This window comes from Chlamydotis macqueenii, chromosome 1 (genome assembly GCF_036417535.1).
Source record: "Chlamydotis macqueenii isolate bChlMac1 chromosome 1, bChlMac1.mat, whole genome shotgun sequence".
Classification (NCBI taxonomy): Eukaryota; Metazoa; Chordata; class Aves; order Otidiformes; family Otididae; genus Chlamydotis; species Chlamydotis macqueenii.
The window spans coordinates 33,241,710-33,266,664 of record NC_141556.1 but is presented as its reverse complement, the minus strand read 5'-3'; the positions used below and the strand labels follow the sequence as shown (position 1 = coordinate 33,266,664).

Sequence of the window (24,955 nt, the reverse complement as noted above, 5' to 3'; positions counted from 1 at the left end):
TGTGCAGTAGGTGGCTGGGCTGGAAGAAAAGATCCACCTTCCCTGTTCCACACAGCATGGTCTAGTTAAGTATGTGTGCTGCACAGAGAATGGTTTCATAGCCTCAATCTCAAGGTCATCTCAGGGATTTGGCCGTGTCTTGAGAGAGCTTGGTTGTGTTTTAGTGGCTAGCACCTGAACAATTGTTTTGTAGACTCGCAGGTGTGCAAAGGAGGCTGTCACAGCAGGGGAGGTCAGTAGTCAGGCTGTGGGAAGGTAAGCTTAGCATTACAGAAAGATTCAGCTTGATGTGACTTTCTTTGGTTTGTAGAAGCAGCCAATACATAAGCTCAGAGGCTTAACCCAGCCACTAGTATAATCACTCTCAGACTAGCATTGTATCATCTCTTTTGCAGAATGCTTCTAGACAGATTTTGGTGGTATTATTGTCAATTTACAGTGAATGCATAATATATTACAACCGTTGTTTGCCCCACACAATCTGGGATTTGCAAACTCTTTCCTAAAGAGTCATCCAGGTCAGTGCCAGGAGCTGGCAGAAATGGTTGAGGGCTTGCTACTGCTCAATTATCTCATTCTATCATATTGGGTAGAGGGTTTTCCCCCTATTAAATATGTTCTTTTTTAATTTCATTCACATAGTTGACAATTTTAAACGTTCCTCTAGCTTAAAAAAAAGAAGTTAAAAAAGCAAACAACCTTAACAAACCAAGCAAAAATTCCCCGGGGACTTTGGCCATGGAGAAGAAAACATTACAAACAAAGCACTTTGAATGAATTAGTGATTACTTATGCAAATGCACAAACTATTCCCAATCCCCCAATTACACAAGCGAGTTAGGTCCTTCATAACAGTTTGGTTATTTCAGATCAGAAATGTTGCAGCTGTATTCAAGCATATGTGTCCAGGCTCTCAGTGCCTTTTCCCCCTCTTGTTTTGCAGTGGTTTTGTGTTCTCAGCTGTGCCAAAGTGACTTTAAACACACAAAGATTTAGTTTGTCGGTGAGCCAGAGTTTTGGCCAGAAGTGATTTGATTAACATTTCTTTTAATGATATAGATATGGAGAGTCAATATAATTGGGGGAAAAATGTGTATATTCAGAGACAGATCCTTATTGTCTCCTGTGTCAGTCCCTTGTGACTTGTGGGACTTTGCATGTGGCGTGAGCTGGAGGAAAGCCCTTGCTGCATGACACACCAAAGCTGTAGCTGACATTCAGAATAGAGAAAGCTACAAAGCAAAGGCAATTGGAACCTCCCCAAATGCAGCAAGAACAAACTGTGACATTTCCCCCCTTGTTTTTGTTTGATTTAATGATTTGGCTTCAAGTCAGGTTTTGTTTTGATTGTTTAGCTTCAGCTGAAGTGCATTTTGCCCTCCGCCTTTTCGCCTTCTCATCCATTGCAGTTCTTTCTGCACACATCCTTGTTGAGCTGTTTCTTTAATGAAAGTAAGAAGGGAAGCACACAAAATTGGAGGCCACTGTGGTGGTGTCTAAAGTACAAAGGCAATTTGTGGGGTATCTCCCCTAAAGAGTCTGTGGGGTATCCCAAGTTCTGATCATTCGACTTGGGAGATTGATGAAACTCCTTGCTCCTGGCATTTGTGAGGTTTTTGTTCTGGTGAGACCAGGTTGTACCCAGTTTATAAGGAGCACCTGGGTGCATAAAGGTCTAGATGTACCCGGTTGGATCCTGCTGTACAATTAGATTATAGTCCCAGTGTTCTCCCAGACCTGGGAACTGGGCAGTGCTCCTCGGTCCTGCAAGTCTGGGAATGGCCCTAGTGGGAGTCTTATAGGGTTAGTCTTTACCCCATATCTTGTAGTCTTTTAAACTTGAGGTGGAACTGCAACACCTTCCCCTAGGCTCCCACAGAGCTCCTTCCTACAGCCTTGGAGAAACCAAGTCAGGTTCATGTGTGTTTGGAAAACTGTAGCTGCTCCTGTTTCGCTATTCTCTCTGAAATGACTGGGAATCTATGAGAAAGGACTGAACAAATGTATAGGGAAAATACCTCAAAATGTTTTATCAACCATTATCTTGTGTATCAGTTCAAATAAAGAGTCAGATGTATTAAAAAAAAGACAACCAATCAACCTTCCCACTGAAGTATCTAAAGCATAACACATCTAGCAGGGTTTTGCTCTAATAAAGGTTTTTTTTACCTCTTTCTGTCTTCAGTTTTCATTACAGGAATGCAACTATTGATTTTGAATGCCTCATGCTCTGCTTAAAAACCTGCTGTATCCTTTCAACCTTGTAAAGATTCTGCTTTTGGATGGGCTTTGCATGTTGCCCCGCTGGCTGGGAGTAGCTTAGCCCACATTAGTTACTTAAATAAAAGAACACTATGGAGTAAACAATCTCAGATATCATTGCCCTTTGCAGGCTGTGTGAAATCTGTAGTTAAGAAAAAGAGTAGCCAAAATTTTTAATATGAGGAAGGGACACGATGGGCATATATGCTTGTGATACTGAACCCAACTAGTATAGGAAAATCAGACAAAATTGAGCTAGTGTTATTATATTTTTCAGGCTCTTTTTAGCCTGCAGCCCTTCTCCTTTTCTCACAAACCACTAGAATTTAATTTGGGTAGTTCAGCAAACCTACAGTCAGATGCAGAATTGATTTATAGATGCTGCTATTAAAAGCTGATTATGTGCACATGAAACAAACTGTGGAGCTCAATTAATTAGAATCCCTCCTTCAAAGACTCTTCTGGAGGAGTTTGTTTAATAATTCAGTTCACACTCTATGTTTAGCTTTAGATGCACTTCAGAAACTCAAGAACCCACCCTTTGCTAAGACAAGTTATCCATTCCATTTAATAACTGTTTTTATTGTGGACTGCAAAACATCTGTAATGAATGGCTTGTCCTAAACTGTATTTGCGTGTAGTCTTTTCACTGTGCAATTTAGTACACAGCTGGTGCTGCATGTGGAAGTTTTCCTGCTTACCTCCAGTAACTTGTTCATGGCTGCTTCCAACAGCTTTTTTTTTTTTTTTTTTTGTGAGTGGGGAGCTCGGCTAGTAATAGCTGGATCGGTTGTCTGATATAGTTCCTCATATGTTTGTAGGAATGCAATTGTCACCATAGAGATGAGGAAAAGGAGTTGAAGGCTGATGGCAGAACAGAAGCTAGAACCGCCTATTTCTGCAGCACCAGTTTAGACTGGTGGAAGTGCCTTTGGACCTGTGGACTGAGTACTGTTGAAAGCTAGATTTACTGTCTTGGTTACGGTGTAGTAATTATCTCATAAGCATGACTGAAATGACAATGTCTACATTAGACACCTCCAGGAGACACTTACGTGGCGTTCATGTTTGGTGCAAAGCTTTGCCTACAGATTTTCTCTGAGAGGGAAAGTGTGTCATAGTTGTGACAGCTGTTGCAAGTGAAGGTAAAGGTAGCCACCAAATTTGTCCTCTGAAGGGCTTATAGTCAGTGGTTTTCTTCACTTATTTTGCAATGTTAGATTGTTTTGCAGTGTTAGATTTTAAAAGGCTTGGTTTTCTGCACCTGTGGCCAGCTGATCACCTCACAACTAGATGTTGCACCTAATGGTTGATCACCACTGACTGTGTGCATCCTTGTAAATTGTTATTATTGGCAATCATGGTATGAGTTAATTCTCGCTTCCTCCAGCATCCTTCCCCCCAGTCTGTTGTGTTGTTTTCAGTACTTTTGCTAACTTGCATGTCTCAAACCAGTGGCATGTGTTACCACCTGAGTGTTATTTTTCCTTCTAAAGCAATTTCCATACTATAACCTTTGACTTGAACAAGGAGCATGACATGCTTTGAGTTAGGATTTTTGTTTCTTTCATTGTCACTTTGAACTTCACTCTTCTATAAATTAAAACAGGAGTGTTGACACTATGGGTTTGTGACTTGTTATGGTGTGGTCAAAGTAAACGCATACAATATTCTAGGAAGGTAAACCCAATATATAGGTATCATGACTGGAGACAAATTTCTCATTTAAACTGATAGTTCTCTTCTTATTTTTGCACTCTAATATAAAAAGATTTATGCCTTTGTTTTTATATATTAGAAATGTTAACAGTATGAGGTTTTTATGTAACTGTTGAGAAACCACAAATTATTATCTGAGATATACCAGTTTGATTTTCCAAGCTGTTGTGGAAGAAGTCCAGTTCCAGTAAACTGTTTTCCTTGGGTCTTAAAATTATTACTAGAAGCCAAATGTCAAGAACAAGCCTAAATCGGTATTTATCGAGCACAGCTGGTGATCTATCAAGCACCTACTGCTAGTGTTCAAAGGCAATTGGAATGAAGGATTTGCGCTGTTGTATTAGTGTAAAAAGAATGGATCTAATGGACCAAGGACCTCGCAATGGTCTTTCTTTAAGAATTCCAGCTGGTGCCTGTCCTGGGTAAAGGGTGCTGTGCTTCATCAGAGTAGTGAAAATTCAAAAGCCTGTATAGCTCTTTGGTACAGCAGGTGTGAACTGACCTATTTGCAATACCAAAACGGAACAACTGTGTGTTCTGACAGTTTAATACTCTAGCAGTTAATGTGACAATAATCTTAATATATAGGCTTCCAGCATGATCTAATCAGATCTTGATACTTTTGTCTGCATATGAGAACATATTCTAAGACCACAATGAATGATTATAAGGTTTCATAGATAAAAGGATGGAAAACTCTCATCCAGCCTAGCGATCAGGTAATGATTCACAGGAGTGACATGAGTAGACCTCAAAAAAGATTCCTCTCTTGCAGGCGTAGAGGCAGCTCTGCGTTTCCCCTGCCTCTCTCAGCACAGCAATGAGGACTAGGAGGAGGGCTCTGGAGAGCTCCACGTGACCTCAAGGGTTTGTTTCCTTGCTAAAGCATAGGCCATCTGTAGCCCAGTGTTTGCATCCCAGTAGCTCCAGTTAGAAAAAAAGTGCATGTAGGAGGGGGAGATAATGATTTATGTGCAATTGGAACTGGCTTTTTGTAATGGTGGAGCTGTTATGTGTATACTTTCTTTCATCAGTTGATAATGAGACTATCATAGGAATTTGGTAGAAATTACTATTTCTTTTATTTTTATTAAATAATCATGGTCTCAATGGACTATTTTCCACTTGCAGCACAGAGCATTTGATTTCTACTAGTAGGGTGTGATAGTAGTTAAAACTAGGAATGATGTAGAGAGATAAAACCAAGGGTAACTGGGACAGACAGGCACCCTAGCAGGGTTCAGAGCTGTGCAGAGAAAAATCTGGATTCTTGGAAAAAGAGAGTTGTTCTGCGTTTCTCATCTTCCTTCTTCCTGCCATTTCATTGTCTTGAGGGAAACCTGAGAGAAATCTGTTGGGGACAATGGGAATAGAACCAGGACAGCCAGGGAATTTTCTGCAGTTCTGCTACTTTCCACAATTCTGACATGACTTTCTCTTTTTTGTCTTGCTTGACTTTTTTTCCCTCCAACCCTCTTCCTGTCTTTTCCTGCTGCCATATTAAACCATAAATATTGCATGTCCAACTCCAATATACATCCATGGAAATGGATAGTATCTATTCAGTACCTTAATGCCTGTATAGATTCCTGTGTGCTCACTCTCTAAATCAGAGTGAGACTCAAGTGACCAGGCTCAGATGCTGTTGGATGAAGGGCCCGTGCAGCTTCTTCACTATTGCATTCACATGGATATGTGCTTTATCAGGCCTGTATAAATGGCAGGGAGCTGAGAGATGGTGCTGTGGAACTCATCTTCATAGCCCTTCTCCACCCTTCCCTTTCCTTTTGGCAGCTCTAGCAATGTTTCAGGTGAAGGGGAATCAGCCTGAATTAATGTGGCTGAAAAACTGTAGGGTGTTCATGGTGTGTACTCTATAGATCTTATAATCTACTGAAGTCAGTGAAATGTCTCTACCAAGAAAGTTTAAAAGAAATATTAAATGTTGTTGGAGGGACAAGAATGCTGTTACAAAGTAATAACAATTATGAAGATGTAAGCAAGAACATTTCCCACATTCCAGTGGTCTCAAAGTTCTCCCACTTTTATTTAAAGTTGCACTGCTCATCCTGACTGAGGCTTCTGAGGCTGCAAGCCCTTCAGGCAAGGGAGCTCTGCCCCTCGGGGCAGACGTTCTTCTGACTGCACACACAAGCACGCAATTGTAGCTTGACGATACCTCGTCAGATCTTCTGTCTTTAATCAAAATGAAATTGTAATTGTTCTCATTTCAGTGTAAACGTGTAATGTGTCTGTGGACCCAAAAGGAGACTGTAAATGCTCTGATGATAATGAGCCTGCAATGGAAAAGGGTGTTGGCTGGGCTTTCTAAGCTGAGAAACCCAGCTCCCCCCCCACTGCAAACAGGGTTGGAGAGTTTTTGCATTGCTTTGCATTTTGGAATTGGGCTCTACAGCCTTTTAAGTGGGTTCCACTTCTGTATTTTCTTGTGTTTTTCTGTATCTTGGTAGGAAGGAAAGCTGCTGCTGAGAACTGCAGTGCGTGAGGATCCTGTGATCGTGATTAGAGAACATGTTCCTTGTGTGTCCTTCCTCTGCTCTGTCTCTGGAGAGTAGATTGTTTATATTGCTAGAAATTGTTAATGCAGTTAAACTATCTTCCAGCATGCAAACCTATGTCATTCCATTCTGTTAGTGTCCCTTGGCTAAAAGTGAACACTTTGATGTAATTGTATTTGAGTTGCCTTATAATTTATTAACAATTCCATTAAAATACCATGGATGTCTGCTACAGTGTGAGTTACACAATCCACAGTAGAAAAGACCTGAAATTTCACACACACACAAAAAAAGCTTTAAAAGCTTTAAGGAATTTTGTTTGTTTGTTTCTCTTTTGAATTGCCCTTTGTAAAAAAAAAAAAAAGATCATATTCGTTCTGGTGTGACACTGTGCAGGAGCTTGGTTAGGACTTCAGGGTTGTACAAATTGTTGTATTTCTCAAACACATATTAAAAAAATATCCCTGGTCCATAAACCACAAAGAACTTTTTGCTGTTAGTAGTGTAGCATCTTTATAGGTACAGCTTAAAGAATAAACCTGTGTTTCTGAACAGCAGTGTAAGCTTACTTGAGAGCTCAGCTCCAGTGCTGCCAAAACAAAATCACAGTTTCTGCGGCACTTAGCTCTCTGCTGCTGTTGCTGTCCCTGAATCAGCGTCCCTGAGTTTGAGCAGGACGGTCAAACTGCAATGACAAGAAGCTTATGAATTGATTCAGTTCTTATACAGTTGATTACACAAGCTAATTAATTTATTTTGTGCATTAAAATATATATATGAAGGTTTTTTTTAGTATAATATATAATGGGAAACGTTGGGAATTGTTTTTCTAGCATTTGACATCTCATTTTGTAAATTATCTCTCAAGAGGGCTTAAGGTTGGGCGTTCTTATTTTCTATGCATATTCCATGCAAATTCAGCAGAAACATTGCTTCAGTCTTGGTTCGTGTGGGTTTTTAAAAGCAAAATCTATATTGTGTGTGTGCAATTACTATAACAAATGTTCATGACATCCTGTGCAAGAAGCCGCAAGAAAATACTGCATGGCAGGAGTATACAGTGATTAATTAGGGACAATATATTTTGAAAAATGGTGAGTTTTTAAGTTAATTTATAACTATTACTTAAAGCTGAGTAAACTGTCCCTAAAGAGATGCTGGTCTTTGTTGTTGTGGTTTTTTTTTTTTCTTTAAATTAATTGTGCATAGCTATTAAACATAACATTTTTGTAGAAGTCGTTAAAAAGTTGCTAAGGTCGTGCTTCACAGCTTAGGCTCATATCCAGTGTTGTCACTTTGTGCTTCACTGCTACTGAGTTCATATTTTGGATGAGATATCAAAGGTACCATCTGGCCATCCATGGAGAAAGTAGAAGAGTTATGAACCTGTGTTAAAAACAAGCACCACCTGCCTCCCACCCCAAATAGAACAGGTGTCCTCAAAAATGTATTCTCTTTCATTGAAAAGGTTCCCATTGCGTGTCCAAGCTGGTGTTTAAAATACTTTGGTCCTTGCTTTTCCCTGCCTGTTCAATTTTAGTACTCAGAAGTAGCTTGTTATTTTGTAAGCTCTTTGAGTTGAGGATGTAAAGTAGAAGAAGATTTTATGCTGAGTGTTTTTTCTTTTTTTTTTTTTTTTTTTTTAGATACTTCAAGAACTGTGAGGGCATCTCCAGAAACAGCTGAAATCTTTTTTCAGAAGTTAAGAAATAAATCTGAATTCACAATCCTGGTGACCTTAAAACAAGCCCATTTGAATTCAGGCGTTATTCTCTCTATTCATCATTTAGATCACAGGTAAGTATTGCTATCTGTATACTAGTTAATGAAAATATATGTATTTAAGCAGTCAAAAATTGAACATAAATTAGGGCAAAATGGTTGTGTAGCAGGTCATTTGCAAATACTTATAGTGTTTGGGTAGGCATATTGTGCAGATTCATAAAAAAATCACAAGTCCAGGTCAGCCAAGGGAAAGTGGAACAGCTGTTATTCTTTAAATGTCTCTTGCCACGAAGGGCATGAAAAGCCAGTTCTCTGCTGTCGTTCATAACCGTAAGGACCAGATGCTCAGCTGGTGTAAAACTGTCATGTCAGTATAGCTACACTGCTTCACAAAGCCTGGCCCTGTACGTCCGCCTCTTCACCAGTTGGTTTTTAACACTGCAAGCAGTTTAAAAAAAAAAAAAAAAATTTTTTCTCCAGTTATGGGCTTACATCTCCCATGAATGGCAGAGCACTTTACTCAAAATATTGTCAGCCTTAAAAACCTTAAAGTGAATGGCAGGGAGCATTTACAGAGTATTCCTTTGATGGGATAACGACTGCTGGAGAAGTAAGATATTCTTTATATATCTCTCTGAGTAATGGTTATTAAAGATAACCGCCCTATGATTCTGTGATGAAATAAAAAGGAGTTTTAAAATGTGCACTTTCTAGGCAGTCATTAGCACAAGCAACAGATTATCTCTGCTTTGGGTTCATAGACCTTTTTATTTTCCAATATACAATCCTATAATTCTTTCTTGATAGTCTCACTACAAAATAAAAAAAAAAGAAAAGGTAAAGAAAGATGTTCAGGCGAAGTAAAATATTTGGTTTTTTTCACGAGTTTTCATTAGCAGGCATGATGTCAATTATTTTGTGCTGGAAGATGGTCCAATTCTACTTTTATTCTGTTTCCCAGAAGCCCTATCTTCTGCAATTCACCTACTTAAAAAACAAACAAACCAAACCCCAAGAAGAAAAAGGAAAAAAGGGAAAACGTTCCCAAGGATCCTTATACTAAGCTTATAAAAGCGTCTTGAAACATCGCAAGGGGGCATTTGAATCCCTCCTGGATGATATTTACTGATATTATATCATAGAAGAGCCAAGGGGCTTCTCTGTTAGGTGTTACCTACTTCTCATCTGCAGGAGTGAGCAATGTGGAAGGGACAGAACTGAGCGGCCGTGGTTATTGAGTTTTGAACTGTATGTGCAGGTCATCCCAGATGGAAAAGTTTATTCTGTCTCAAATGAGAGAGTAGGTCTGCAGGGCCAGCTGTGCCCTCACAAAGCTTGTTTCTACACTTGTAGGAATACCATGGATTGGTTGGGCTATGACAGGGCTTATGCAGCTGTATTTGAAATGTCGAAATGAGAGATTAAACCTTCGTGTGCCAAAATAGCTGCAGAGGTGGGTAAAGAGGTCACCAATGTGAAACTGTCAGACTCTGGAAAAGAGAATAACCATTGCCTTTGTGAAAGGAGGCAATGTTTGCTAGAAAACCTTTCCTGGCCTCAGGAATGACGTGAAGAAAGAGACGTGCCACAGAAGATCAAAAAATGTGTAGTGTGTAACTGGGCAAACCCTGACAAACCTTAACATTGGAGAGTGGCCAGCTAGGTGAAAACGCCATCACTTGGTGAGTATAAAGAGTGATAAAAGTACAAAAAATGATCATAGAATCATAGAACAGTTTGCGCTGGAAGAGACCTTTACATCTAGTCCATCCCCCCTACAAGGAGCAGGGACATCATTCAGCTAGATAACATGCCAATGGACTTTCGTGGAAGGGTTGCAGAAGAATTTGTGGTATTGTTTGGGAAAATAATTATTTCTTGAAGTGAGTAAGGCTGGGCAAGTAGACCCACCGTTGGTCTTATGCGAACAAGAATGCATTAAATTGATTTTATCCAACCATAGGGAGGAAAAAGAAAGGTTAGAGCAGTGCTGGTGTCCAGGTTGTGTGGCCGTACAAACATAATGCTGCTTATTTCAGTTGAATCTGGTTCATCCACGTCATCTGCCTATGCTCATCTAAATTGTAGCTGTAAAATGGTGACTAACAGGACTCTGAAAATCCCAGTATTTTATATTGGTATACTTTTAGGGATGCACAATGAGATTTTTAACAATATGTTGCTAACATCTATACTTTCTCAAGACATTTCTTTCGTACTTTAAATATTTGCAGGTTTTGTTTTTACATTTTCACCATCTTTTTTTATCTGCATACCAGAATCTGAACTAACTGCAATGGAAAGCATTTGTCAAAGTTTCTAGCTGAAATCAGAAGGTCTGCGTTATGTGTGTAGGTATTTTAACTGTGGATGCATAACTCAGTGGCATTGCTGAGTGTTTTTAAGGCCCTTCCCTCTTAACTGTGGAAACTTTTAGTACTCTTACTCTAATGTTATAATGTAAGAGGTATGAAAAATGAGGATAACACCCAGTTCACACCTTGCTGAAAAAAACTCCTACCACCGTTGTAGCCAGTGTGACCTCTTTATTTTACTATGTGCTCTTCAGTGATGCCTACTGTTTACAATTTTCCTGTAAGGGTGTATACTTTATATTTGCTTTTCTGCAGTGAGGGAGTGGAATGGTGGTGAGGAAGGCTGGAGGAGGCACTAACAGAAGGATATAATCAGTCATCACACAAGTAACTTTTCATATGTTTTATTTTACGGAGGTTTCATAACAACTAATGGTTCTAGGGTAAAGGAGTTTCTAGGGTACAAGAAAATCAAAATGTTTGTTTAAAAAGTGGGAAAAGATATGTTCATTTATTTAATGGCTTAGGAAATATTTTATGCATTTTTGAAAATAAATCAGAGTTAAAACTCATCCTCTCTTTGCGTGGGTCTGGGGACTTTGGTGCAAATATGCTGATTTACAACAATTGAGGACATTACCTAAATTGAAGCTACTTTAAAAATTCTATAATTTTCTTTAAAACTGTATGCGTAAAATAGTTTACATGATTTGGAGTTTACTGGTTCACTCTGTGTTGTTTAGTTTTATGGTGAGTGGTGGTGTTTTTTTTTTTTTTTTTTTTTTTTCTTCCCCTGGTTCCCTTTTCAGGAACATCAGAAATGAATACTTTCACTGAGATACAGTCATGCAACTACTTAAGGCTTTGACTCTAAAGAAGTTGACAGGACTGCTCTCTCAAAGTTTCCCCTCTAACGTCATGTGGTGAATGCTGTCTCTGGGCTATCAGATAGATGCAGAAGTTCTCCCCGTAAATCCGAGGCCTGGGTGTTTGCTGAGGCTGGGCTGCTGTTGCTGTCACCACAAAAAGTAGCTCCTGAAAGAATTTTCTGCAGATAGGTTAACCTTTTTTTTTTTTTCTCTATTGAATGCTTTTATTTTACTTTTCCTAGTTGAATATCAAAGCTGTCTTCCCCTTTTATAATAATTATACTTTTCTCTAGTATTTAATATATTCAAATCTTTTAAAAATGATCTTAAAGTAAAATAATCTAAGTTATACCTGTAGCTGTCCCTTTTTAATTTGCTCATGTTCTTCCACAGAGATTGCCTTTTTCCCCACTGACGAGAGCAGATGAGGAGTCCAGGCAGTGGGAGTTTTGCGTACAGCTTGGAGGTGTTGGAGGTGATACTTTCAAGAAAACTCTTGTGGTGTCAGGGAATCCAAATTGCATATCAGTAATGGGTCAGATGAGTTTCAGGCAGCTGAATGCTTATTTCTGGGCAAATTTATGTATCACGTGTATCTGAAAGATAGATAGAAGTCACAAATGTTTTCTTAACTTGAGAGCATCACCTTGACCACATAGAATGCTCTGCATTGTGCTTTACACTAGGAAGGTAAATATTTTGAATGGTGTTAATGAAGTGATGCCTTTAGTCTGTCAAACACTGATTGCTGTGTGCTTGCTCTCAGACTTCAGTTTAAGCTGTATTGTCCTCCTCATTTCACTTCTGAATTCACCTCAACTTCTTCTTGATGGAAGAATCAGCAGAGAGATGATTTTAATTTGCGACAGGGTTGTAATACATGTTAGGTCTCACTATTCCATCATATATTTTAATTTAATTGGCAACAGTAGAGTGATGTAATAAAGCTTTTTCCTCCCTTCATGGTTAGATGGCTTTATGCAACTAGTGTTATATTCATATCTCTTGAGACACTGCGTATTAGGGCCCTTAAAGGATGAAATGATTGGATTCATTAGGGCAGCCAGCTCTAGGTGGCCCTGCTTGAGCCTGGGGGGTTGGACCAGATGACCTCCAGAGGTGCCTTCCAACCTCAATCATTCTGTGATTCTGTGATTGTAGTTTAACCAGTCTTTCCTTTAGTTAATGCTTTGTATATTCTGGAACAGAGCAGAAAAATCAATTGAGTATTGTGGACAGGCATTTCCTACACTTAATTGTGTATCTCTAGTAATTTATTCAGTTTCTGCCTTACTTAGCATTTGTTTTCGCAGCTATTGGTGTCTTGTGATTATCTGCTGTCAAATGGACTGTACTGTACAGCAGTTTCAGACCTCTTTGGGTGTCTAGGAGGAAATTATCTGCGACAGTTTCTCTCTTACAGATTTAGCCGTACAAGGAGATAAGTTGCCAGAGGTGAACTCCTGATGCGTTAATTTTGTTCTATCATTTGACCATTCTATTAAAATAGAGGTGGGACTGTATGTTCTGTGCTTTTGATGTATGAGGGTCTGTATTTCTGGACTGCAGTATGAAGTCTCCTCTTTTCTCTGACACCACAAAATCTGCAAACACATTCCACTGCGAAAAACTTTCAATATTTACCACTTAAGCCAATACTATAAAGTTACGTTGTTTTTGTCTGAGGGGTGCTTTTCTCCTCCCCATCTGTAACTTGCAGGGCAGACATTAGGTAAGAATAAATGGGATTCATTTTCAAACCTTAAAGCTGTATGTGGCTGTTCCCTGTTCCTGAAGTAGTAGTAGCTTATTTCTGCTTTTAAAACCGTTCCTTGCTGATGTGTTAGTGCCCTTTACTGGAAGAGCGGAGAGTTGTCATGTTCTGTATTTTCTTTTTTTTTTTTTGATAGTAAATCTTAGTTGCTGTTTCTTACTATTCTGATGATAATTATGACCCCTCTTAAATTTATTCATAAAAAATTAATTGCTTTTGAATTGACTTCCTCTAGCAATTTAAAACCCCTCTGGTGTCAGCTGCCATTTCTTTTGATGCAGTTTGCATGTTTCATCAAAGGTGTCAAAACCCCTGTATTTTCTTTCATTCATTCACCGCTTTTCTAGTGCGTGGGAAGATTCTGTGGGACAAAGGATTCTCTATATGGCCGCTGCGTATTTGGCCACATAGAGAAAGGTTCCTTGTTTCTGTTGGTTTGGGAGATTAACTTCTATCCCTGCATGTGTGGTTGGAAAGCAGCAATTTTTTGTTATACTCAGTTTAATGTCTTCATAACATCGGGAATTACCAGTTTATTTAAGCATTGTTTAAAAGGAATGTTATTAAATTGATTGATGCTTTGTCACTATTGCCTGGATTTTTTTGCTTCAGTTTAGTTTATGCTTTGTGAGCAAAAAAAAAAAAAAAAAAGAAAATGCCCAGTAGGATGTAAATTCTTGTAATGCACCCACCTTAAAACCACCTTGCTGTAACTTCTGTTAAATGAAGCCAGGTCAGCCTGTCTGCTGATGTAAATCATTGCCGTGCCAACTAATCGAAGGTGATTTGGTTGAGAACTTGCTACAAAATACTAATATGAGCCCAGAGTTTGACTTGAGACTAGTGACAGACCTACTTGAATAAGAGATAAAAGATTTGTCCCTGCCTGTGACACTGAAAACCACCACAGAAATAGGTGAAATTTGAGTTTTGACAGACATTGTTGTTATTCTGCTGTTGGTTGAAAGGGTTTCTATTAACAAATAAATCATGAAGCAATCTATATATTCTGCCAGGGTAGGAAACGGGAAGAGTTAGTTTGAAACTGGCTTTTGCTTTTACTAATACATACATGGGAAAGTTGTTTATTGTATTTGCAGTCCTCTTGCTCTCCATGGAGAAACTTTGTCAAGAAAGGGAGTCAGAGGGATGGTTAATGCAGTGTTTTTACAGTGTTTGATCTGGGAAAGATCCTTGATTTTAGCAGGAAAAAAAAAAGCATCAAATAGGCAGGATTGATGTTAGCAGGGCTGTGTGATAGCGAGAACAACATGGGAATAAATATATTGATAGATAGGGTTAGTGAGAGAGATGGAAGGCATGAGAGCAGTTGCTCAAAGGTAAGAGTTGTGTTTCAACAATTATTACCTGGTTTGGGAATCTGATTTCATGTTCACAGCTCAGAGATGGCATGGACAGTGTGCTGTAACACCAGGTTTGAATTTTGGCAAGGCCAAGCTAGCACTTCTTGGGAGAATAGCTCATCTGGAAGTGCTTTGGACCTCAGCTCCTACTTGTAGCTCCTGCTGAGCTCCCACAAAGGCTGTGTAAGGGCTGGCTGGGAGCCTTGCCTTGTCATCTGCAGTATCATTGAATGGGTCCTGTGATGACCAGGGGCTCTTGGATCATAGTGCTAAACTCAGCAGAAGCTATGCAGGCTCTGCAGGTGGGGAAGGCAAGATTTTGCCTCCCTGATTTAGGGACATAGCTGGGCTCAAAGTCTGTGAGGTGAGTGGAGAGAGATCTCAGATGAGAGGCAAGTTGTTGCCTTCAAAACCAGCAAAGGCTTCCAGATCACAGCAGCCCCACCGAAGTCTGATGAGGGGCTGGGAGATGTTGGTAGAAACAAGATCTTATTCATAGAATCATAGAATGGTTAGGGTTGGAAGGGACCTTCAAAGGTCACCTAGTCCAACCCCCCGGCAAGGACCAGGGACATCTCCAGCCAGATCAGCTTGCTCAGAGCCCCGTCCAACCTGGCCTTGAATATTTCCAGGGATGGGGCATCCACCGCCTCTCTGGGCAACCTGTTCCAGTGTTTCACCATGCTCAGTGTAAAAAATTTCTCCCTCACGTCTAATCTAAATCTACCCTCTTTCAGTTTAAAACCATTATGCTTTGTCCTGTTGCAACAAGGCCTATTAAAAAGTCTGTTCCCATCTTTCGTATAAACTCCCTTTAGGTACTGGAAGACCTCTATAAGGTCTCCTGGAGCCTGCTTTCCTCCAGTCTGAACAACTCCAGCTCTCTCAGCCTTTCCTTATAGGAGAGGTGCTCCAGTTCTCTGGTCGTCTGTGTGGTCCTCCTCTGGACCCGCTCCAACAGGTTTGTGTCTTTCCTGTGCAGAGGAAACACATACTGAGGAGAACAGGGATGAAAAGGATTTGAGCAACCTCACTTGTGTTTGTTTCATAACCTCCTCCTCCACATCAAGGCTCTGCAAGTTTCCCTCTCCCTCCTCACCATGTGCTGTGGCTTCTTTCTGGCCAGAGAGAAGCTGCAGCACTGTGCAGTAGCCGGAAGGATTTGTGCAGGCAAGTGTGGGTATGTGGTGTCTCTCTGCCCTTCCAGACGTTTTTTCCCTCTCCCATGAGCATCCCAACATGAAGGATATTCCTCGCTGCATATCCCAGCGTGGGGCTCTGTCTCCTGCACACATCAGGAACGCACCTTCCTCCTCTGCAGCTGTCTTCCATAGCTGTCTAGTGCTATGAGTAGTGTCATACTGGAACAAAGCTGAAATGGTTGAAAATGGTTGACCTTTTTTTGTGGTAGAAGAAAATAAACAGCAAAAGAGATGTAAATGCCAGAATGATCAGTAGTTCACTGGCTAGGGTACTTCAAAGGCATTTTCCTTGCACCATTAATCTCGGCTCAGCCTGATTTGGAGCAGGGACTTGAACTTGGTTCTTCTCCATCTGAGACAAGTGTCCTGAGGAGTGTCATTCCCTTTTTTTTTTTTTTTTTTCTTCCCCACCCCTGATGCAGTAAAAAGCTTCGTTGGCAATGCCTGGCCAGGGCTATCAGGGCTATGCTAGTAAACCAAACAGCGCCCAGGCCCAGGCTGGAGCACTGGCCTGCTGTTGTCCATCCTGCACAATTACTAGCATCTTCCTTGGCATGCTTTTGTCTCCTGCATTTAGCATCCATGCAGATGATGCCAGGGCATGGTCTGCGGAGTAGCATTGGCAAGAGACTGTTCCCAACAGGCAGTATGGAAAAAACCCACTTGTCCTAGGGAAAAAGTGGGAGAGAGCACTCATATGGATATGAGTTGTAGTGGGGCACCACTGTTCATATCTGTCTTCAGGGCCAGGGAATGGGGCTTGCTGGCTTCATTGTTAGTGTAGGCATAGGATTTGAGATCAACTGACTGAATTTTGGTTGCTTTTTTACCTGTCTTACTCTTTTTGATTGATGAATTCTGTATAATAAGAGAGCCTCATCAGGTCGACCTGAGAGACTGGTTTTACTGTCCTGTTGTTTGCGTGCTCCGTTTCGATATGAGAAATACCCTCTTCTGGTTTCAATCTCTTCACTTAGGAACTCTGCTTTCAAATAGGTAATAACTGTAGCATGAAAGAGTATTTGAGAAAGTCTTTCAGAGAGTCTTAGATTTGCTCTCTCTGTCTTATTTTAAGAAGCACTTAATCCTGCATCCCACAAACTTTGCTGCGAGAATGTTTGTTTCTATCAAAAGATTTGGTTTTAATGAATGGATCAGCATTTTTGAACAAAAATATCCTATGTCAAAAAATTGTTGTCTGGCTCTAAAACTGTATTCAGCAAAAGAGAAGGACAGAAATGGAATTGGTGGCTTTCCTGCCCACTGTGCACTTGCACTAAATGCTACCAGCTTATCCAGAAAAGTAAAGACCATTTTAAAATTTATTGCTCCCTGGCAGAGCCACTGGTTGTGTCTTGCCTAGGTAGACCTCTAGATAGTCAAGGAAAAGGGCAAAGCCAGTCAGGCCAAGTGGTAGTGTAAGTGAGAGATGGGGACTAGGTTTTTACAGGTATAGTGCAGTTGCCACTTTAGAATCCGTCTGGGGATGTTTTGGTGCCACGTTGTTCTACGGGGTGCACCAAGCAGTAAAAACTACTAGTTAAAGTTTCAGAACACTTTGTAAATGTTACTTTCTATTTAGAAAAATAAGGCTCCCGTTCCTGACTGCTCAGTCATCATACCACAAAGAATAGCAAATAATGCATTGCTGAATGTGGTGGCTGTGCGGCGAGAGTTGCTTTTACATCTTCGTAATCTACACCCAGCAGAATTGCTTACTGCTATTGTAGCCAGAGTTTGCAGTGAATAGGATCTGCTGAGTAGGATCCCTTTTTTTTTATGTTTTATGTAATTATATCTAACAAAAAAGCCAGAACTTTTGTATAAAAAAATCTTCAGATAAATAATTTTCTAAGTAATGGAGATAAGGATTTTAATTTTTTTTCTTAAATACATTCTCCTTTTTAATTTTATTGGTTTTCCGTTTCTTCTTGGTATAGATCAGAGCTGTGAAGAACTCTTTTAACAGTGTACCTGTAAATATGAGTAGTAAAAGTTTAAAAAAAAAAAACCCACCCTGTAATAAATTCATAAGCAGCAGATATGATATCTTGCCTTTAGCTTCTAAAATATTTGTCTATATGCTGTCAATTGACGTTGATTTTTATTAGCTGCCTGGAGTAAGTGTGGGCAGCTGCAGTGCGTTTGCTGCGTGGACAGGGATGCCACACGAGCAAGTGAGCCATCAAAGGCTTGGTATTACCAACGCCGTCCGTTAGCTGGAAGGGCCATACTCCCTCTTTTGAAAGGCTGCTACCACATACACCAGGACCATCTGGTGCTTCACCTCCTGAATCTCTAGCCTTTTTCTGTACATCCTACCTTTTCCTTCCCCAGTCTCCTCCCGCTGCTGGTCTGTCACAGTGTGAAGAGCAGGTCCTGCACAGACTTGTGCAGACCACGTGCCCTTCACCAAACCAGGCAGTAGCATCTCCACAGCTGAGCAGATCTGTTGACTCTCAACTTTTATCCAGCAGTTACGACGGATCAGTGCTGAGCAGCAGAGAAAACATTGCTGTTTTCTTTCTTAAATTCCTCTGGGGCATTTAGGACAAATTTCTTCCTCTTACAAATATAGGCTCAGCCTTAGTCGGTACATAAGGGATCACTGTTTGGCTGGTTTCCAAGCAGAGCAGCTGATCTTAACAGTGGCCTTGGCTGTTGCCTTTGCAATGATTGTGCATGCACAGAGCAATCTGTAGAGATGTAACAACCTTTTTTTTTTTTTTGGCTTGGCATTTTCTTCTCTGTACATCAAACATAGTAAACCTAGGCACGTATCATCTCCCTGCAGAGTTAAATCTGTTTGACCCCAAGCGTGTGTGGTTTTTGGGGGGGGTTAAAATCAAGTAGGCTGGTATTGATTAAACAACCACAGAGATCACGGACCTTAGTAAAGGGGGAATCAGATTCTGCTGTTGTAGTGCGTTTCTCATTGCGGTTTGTTTTTCACTCCAAGAGCCGTTTGCCTTTTGCAGTGCCTTGGAACTGTTGGGAAAAGCCGTAGTGACGTTAGTAACGGGACTTCTTTCGCTGCTGCTCTCCCTGTGGTGGATGGGCTGGGCTGGTCTGGTGTGGACAAGAAACCAGTGATTCAGCTGTTGAAGTTCCCTGAAACTTTTCAGTAATGAGATTCTTGGTTAGGAGAAGAGTGAAGTATGATGCAGTTACTGTGTCCTTTGGGAGTAAGTCCTTTAGGAACCAGGATCACCCTCTTTTTTTTTTTTTCTCTCGAAAGATTAGTAGTCCTGAGTGTACAGAGATGTGTAGCGTATTTTTGTCACTATAAATGAATTTTTAAAATCCAGATGTATTTGTTAATGCTTAGCTTACTTTCTCAAAGACTCTTCCAAACCTTTGGAGAGTACGTACCCAAGTATTACAGCCTCACAGATGGCGCAAGAAGCCTTACTGCAGGCAGATTTTACATTTCCAACCCTATCTGTCAGTGCTGAGGCTTGTCAGTCCAGGCACTTTAAAAAGATCTAGAAAAGTGGAATAGCAAGCACAATATTTTGTAAAAAATGAAGTGAAAATGATTCACTTCCTTGTGTTTCAGTGTCGTGGCGTTTGTTCAAGCTGAAGGCAATATTGTTCTGGCTGTCATTCCACTTGCTTTTCTAATTGCCTTTTGCTGCATCATCTACAGGTTATTAGTAAACCTTAAATTAATCTCCTAGTAATTCTCCTAATGGCTATTATTTTGTTTTTCATTTTGATGTATGTTTTCTCTAACAGTCATCAAGGCTTTGGAAGGTAGACGTATTTGTTAGTTTACCAAATGGAAGAACAAAAGAGATTGCCCGTAGATGTCAAAACAGTGCATTAAAACAAAACCCCAAGTGTCCACAATTTTTTCAGAGCTTTGTGTAGGAATGTTTCCGTGCTTATTGCAGAACCATTGAATGTCAGCGTCCTCTCTCAGCAGGTCTTAATTCCTGAAATTTTTACAACAATATCTTCTTTTTATTGGGAAGTCCATGTTTCATTCTCTGAGATTTCGTTATCTCACCTGCATAAGGGGCAACATGAGTGTTTATTTTATACCTTCTGTACTGACTATATGTCTACTGTTGTAGTTTGTTGCCTGCCTGCCTTTCTGTGTCCTGGCATCACTTCTGCCATTGACTTTGAAGAGAGTAGGAGCTAGCTGTTGGTTCTACCAGGAGATGATGTTTCAACGTATCCATGCCTTTCTTTTTCCAGATTGTATCTGCAGCTGGGTGGAGACACTTAAAAGTTGCTTGAGAAGTCCAGTTACGTAATGTTCCCCTTCTCTGTTAGGTTGAGAGTGACCTTATTTTTATCCTTGAAGCTCAAGTTATGAAGGAGGTTATTAAGTTGACTGATGTCCTGCCACTATTGTCCATTTTTTTTTCCAGACAGGCCTTCAATTAGTTTACACTTCTTGCCAATGCAAAAATTATTGGGGCGATGAGGAGGTAAATTATCTCAGATTATAAAATTTATTGCTGACTCTAGTTAACTACTTTTTAATACTGAGGATGAACAAGAAGTTGCACTTTGCCAGTTTTGCAAAAGGATAGTTGTTTTTGTGCTGTTGCTAGGCATGTTCCACTGTGAAACACTCTGAAGAAAAGAGAGATGTGCAGTGAGCCCAGCCTCCTCCTAGGGATAATGATTGTACTAGATGGTTTTGATTTGGTCTCGTCTTCGCTCTTGAAAACTGCAATCATTATCTTGTCTGTTCTTTAATATAGATAGCCTGTTAAAATAAATTACATCACCCTGAAACATATGTGCACTCAGATTACAAACTGTTATGCCTGATTGCAGATGTAGCGGCAAAAATAGACAAAAATGAATTGTCCATTCTCCCAGTTGTGCATCTCACCACATACTATGTTATTTTCCTTGCTCTTTACCTGTAGGTTGCATCTGATTATTAGAGAATCTCATTTTCTGTTTTTCTTTCCTGTTTTAAAAGCATTTTAGAGGGGGACTTTAAAATGAGAAACTTGGAACTTAAGTGGTTTGTCAGTCTTGTTCCCAGAAGAGGTTCGATATGCGAGAAATAGGCCTGATCAAGTACCAAGTTTGGTTATGGGGTGCTTTTTAAATTGATCTGCTGGAATTTCAGCAGCAATGCTTGTGTTTGCAATCTACAAATCTGGTGTATGGTGCACTTGTCTTGGTACAGCTGCAAAGCTGTTTTTTTTTTTTTTTTTACCATGTGTATACATATTTACATGTATGTGCATACATATACACATGTGTATATATACACACACATCTCACAAATACACATACTTATTTAACAAAGGAAATATGTACACATATTTCTTTGGAGAAGTTTCATTATGGAAAATGAAAGGAGGTCCTAACAGTGCATTTGAAAGCAAACGAAGCAGTGCCCAGTCTCAGTTCCTGCTTACTTCCCTGGTCGGTAACGGCTAATGATGTACCTATTGCAAAACTTGGTGTTGTCTTTTGTGCATTCATGCCTTCTGTGCTTTCAGGATATGAGGCAATTATTCATAATAGGGTAATTGTATTTCCAATCAGATCATGTTATGGAAAATAGTGTTGCTTGAGGAAAACAATATTTGGCTTGGGATCTTGTGTACTTAAATGAAAGCTGGAACCTGCTATTATGTGTTATTGATAAGAAGGATGCAGTCTAAATCTGGAAAGTGCCTACTTTCATCTTTGTATCTCCTTGCTTGTCTTTCCTCTTCTTTTAAATAGTTCCTGCATAATAATGAAAAGTTCTGTTATGTAAAATGTTGCTGTGCTGATAAGAATGGTTCGTGACATGATGGTGCATTTATGGTACAGGTACCTGGAGCTGGAAAGCAGTGGTCATCGAAATGAAATCAGGTTGCATTATCGTTCAGGCAGTCATCGCTCCCACACAGAAGTGTTCCCATACATTTTGGCAGATGATAAATGGCACAGACTTTCCTTAGCAATCAGTGCCTCTCACTTGATTTTACATGTGGACTGCAATAAGTAAGTAGAGTGTTGTTTTATAAGATGTTGTCGCATTTGGAACATTCCGGCTCTGAGTAAATGAAATGATAACAACTTGGGACTTTGTTTTTCCCTTTCTTTTCAGAATTTATGAAAGAGTAGTGGAGAAGCCCTTCATGGACTTACCTTTGGGTACAACCTTTTGGCTGGGACAGAGGAATAATGCACATGGTTATTTTAAGGTATGCATCCCCTGAAAGGAAAAGAGTGAATTTAAATAAAAATGATCAAGAGATTGGAGCATCTTTTGTATGAGGAGAGACTGAGAGAGCTGGAATTGTTCAGCCTGGAGAAGAGAAGACTCAGGGGGGATCTCATCAATGTGCATAAATACCTGAATGTGTAGGGGGAATGAAGACGAGGGATCCAGACTCTCCTCAGTAGTGCCCACTGACAGGCCAAGAAACAGTGGGAAAAAACTGAAACACCTGAAATTCCATCTGAACATAAGAAAACAGTTCTACTGTGAAGTTGGTCAGAGTAAGACTATTATGGAGATATTCAAAAGCCGTTTCAATGCAGTCCTGGGAAATCTGCTGTGGCTGATCCTGCTTGAGCAGGGGAATTAGAGTAGATGATCTCAGGAGGTGCCTCCCAACATCAACCGGTCTGTGCTTCCATAATCACAATGCAGTTCTTAAGGCTGCAGTGTGTTGTGTATCAGTGTATCTGATGTAGTGAGCTGTGTTTCTGTCAAATTGGACTTCACTAAATAAGGTTGCAGAACCAGATGCATAGGGCTCAGTGTCACCAAATAACACAACCAACAGCGGCCTAAGACAAGGAAAGATAAATGGCTGAGTGCAGCAGAATTCCAGGAAATAAATGGTCAGATTATTGTCTATTTCATAGCTAGATGCACTTTTTGTGTGTCACAGAACACTACAGTCTAGGGAACTCCAGCTTCGTTGCCTCTGTAGGTTTTAGATTTCACCACAATATCTTTTTGGCTCAGAAATGAATGAGATGACTAGCATCAATGAAGAGAATGCTTTTTCCCGCAGAGGAAGGTTATTTATACATACTTTTTGCTTACTGCTTCTGCTATAACATGTATATATAGCAAGCAAGATTGTGTATAGCAAGACTGAAGAAGTGAATGCTATGTTGAACTGGCATGTAAATTTTAACTTCTCTGAGTCCATTAGGTAGCACTCATTGGTCACAGCCGCTATCTGTGGTTTGGCCTCAGTATTCTCTGGAGCTGCTTTAACAAACGATGGCATCCCCGTGGATACCTTCCAAACTGCAGTGCCATTTTGCTCCCTGTAAGCATCTTTTAATTGAGCTGCACAATAGAATTGATGATGTTGACCACAGACCCAATCACTTTTTAAAATTTGGCCTGCTAAATAATTTTTTTCAGTGTAAAACACTTTGACTATGGTTTTCACAGCAAGTTCTGTGCTCTTATGCTAAAGTCAGTTTTTGAGTGTTGGAATACTGTTTGCTATACTTAAATGCAATTTTATATCCTTATGATGTATGAAGGACAGAGATCAAGTGGGCCACTCAGATTATTATATTTTTTTAATTTTTCAATTCAATCTGTTTCCTTTTCCTCCAGAAGACTAAGAGAATGTCTGCTAAACAAGCTGCAAAATTATATTCTGGCTTAAATAAACATTTAACTCTAAGAATAACATCAGAAAATATTAATGTATTGCTTAAACTGATCTCAGACACACTTCATGTATTCTATGTGCTTATAAATACTTTTAAAAATATTCCTTTTATTTTTTTGGTACTTTCTCAGTTCTTGACTTGATTGTATTCTTTTTGCCAAATCATGGTCACTACAAAGAAGCTCATTAGGTGTAGAAAAATAAATACTCTAGTAGTGGACTGTATATTTTTTGTTTCTTTCTTTTCAAGAAAGATAAAATTAACCAAAATATATGGAGAGTTTTACCTCAGTTACAAATATAAACCAGTTTAACAGAAATACAGAAATGGATAGCTGTTAAAAGAACATAAATATTGCCAAACTATACTGTGCTAAGTGATTTCTCCAGCCTAATATAGTACCAATGGTCAAATTGCATCTGAAAATGTGACACTGTTGTACAGGAGATTCGTTGGTTTAGAAGATGAGGACTTCAAATGCTTCTGAGTGTTTTGGAGAGCCTATGTTTTTAGACACTCACTGTGGGACAACTATTAATCTGATTTTGAGAGGTCCAGGTGCCATCTCTTTCTGAAAATCAGACTGCTTTGAATGGATTAAGTGGATTGTCCAGAGGGCTCATGGAACTCAAAATCATTTGTCACTCTGAAAAATATTTTATTTGACTGTATTTGATTTTGGACCTAGTATTGCTGCACTAAACCAATGTGCCAGTAGACATATTCACACTGGGATATATTTGTACTTGTTTCACTTCAAGGTCTGAAGTCCGAGAGCAATTCTGGCTATCTGATTTCTGGTACCATGTAAGTTCTCTTGGTACCGAGCATCCAGTGGTGTGTCAATTTGAACTGCTAGGTTCTTTAGGAGCTTGTGCAAAGCCTCTCACATACTGTCAGGAGGTCCTGATTTGGGACCCCAGCTGGGCTAGATGTCACAGCTCCTTGTTATTACCTTGGAAGAATGAGAAGGAACCTGAATTCCTGGCAAGTGCCAGAGTCAGCTTATATCACAGCTGATGTATGATGAATAAATCTCAAATAGTTGGAGGAGCTTTACTGTTGGTTAATAGCTAAATGATTTGAATACTTACTTGCGTATTCAGTGAAGAGTGCTTTAGACTTGAATGAATCAGACCCTGTCATTCCTTCTTTTCATAGAATAATAGAATAGTTTGGGTTGGAAGGGGTCTTTAAAGATCATCTAGTCCAACCCTCCTGCCATAACTTGGGTTGATGTGAGTTTGAAGTTGGTGATGCTGAGGAAGGAAGGAAGGAGACATTAACACAGTGAGCTTTTTGGTGTGCTTTTCAAAGAGGTGTTTGCTCCAGACTTCCAGAACACATACTGTGGGAGGTCCCAACGTGGAGCCCTGTCTCAGGCACACCTATTTTTTTTTCTGTTAGCTAATTGGTGCAGCTCCTTGTGCCACGTAGGGGAGTGTCCAGTTGTCCTAGATCGTAGCTTTGTTGTTAAGGGACAAAGGTAGGCATGGTACTACTTAGTGCCTTCCTAGTTGCCCTCCAATAACACCTGCTCTTCTCTGTGGGTCACTTAGGTTGCTAAGTCACCCCATGTTGTTCAC

The 24,955-nt window shown here is 40.0% G+C and overlaps 1 protein-coding gene across 1 annotated transcript in view; it reads left to right on the top strand.

Moving 5' to 3' along the window:
* NELL2 (neural EGFL like 2) overlaps positions 1–24,955 on the top strand; it is a 153,923-nt gene that overhangs the window by 14,402 nt on the left and 114,566 nt on the right. The window contains exons 3-5 of the mRNA XM_086740018.1: positions 8,147–8,297; positions 21,549–21,722; positions 21,829–21,925. Coding sequence (XP_086596144.1) covers positions 8,147–8,297; positions 21,549–21,722; positions 21,829–21,925 — 422 coding nt within the window. The remainder of the gene's footprint in view (positions 1–8,146; positions 8,298–21,548; positions 21,723–21,828; positions 21,926–24,955) is intronic.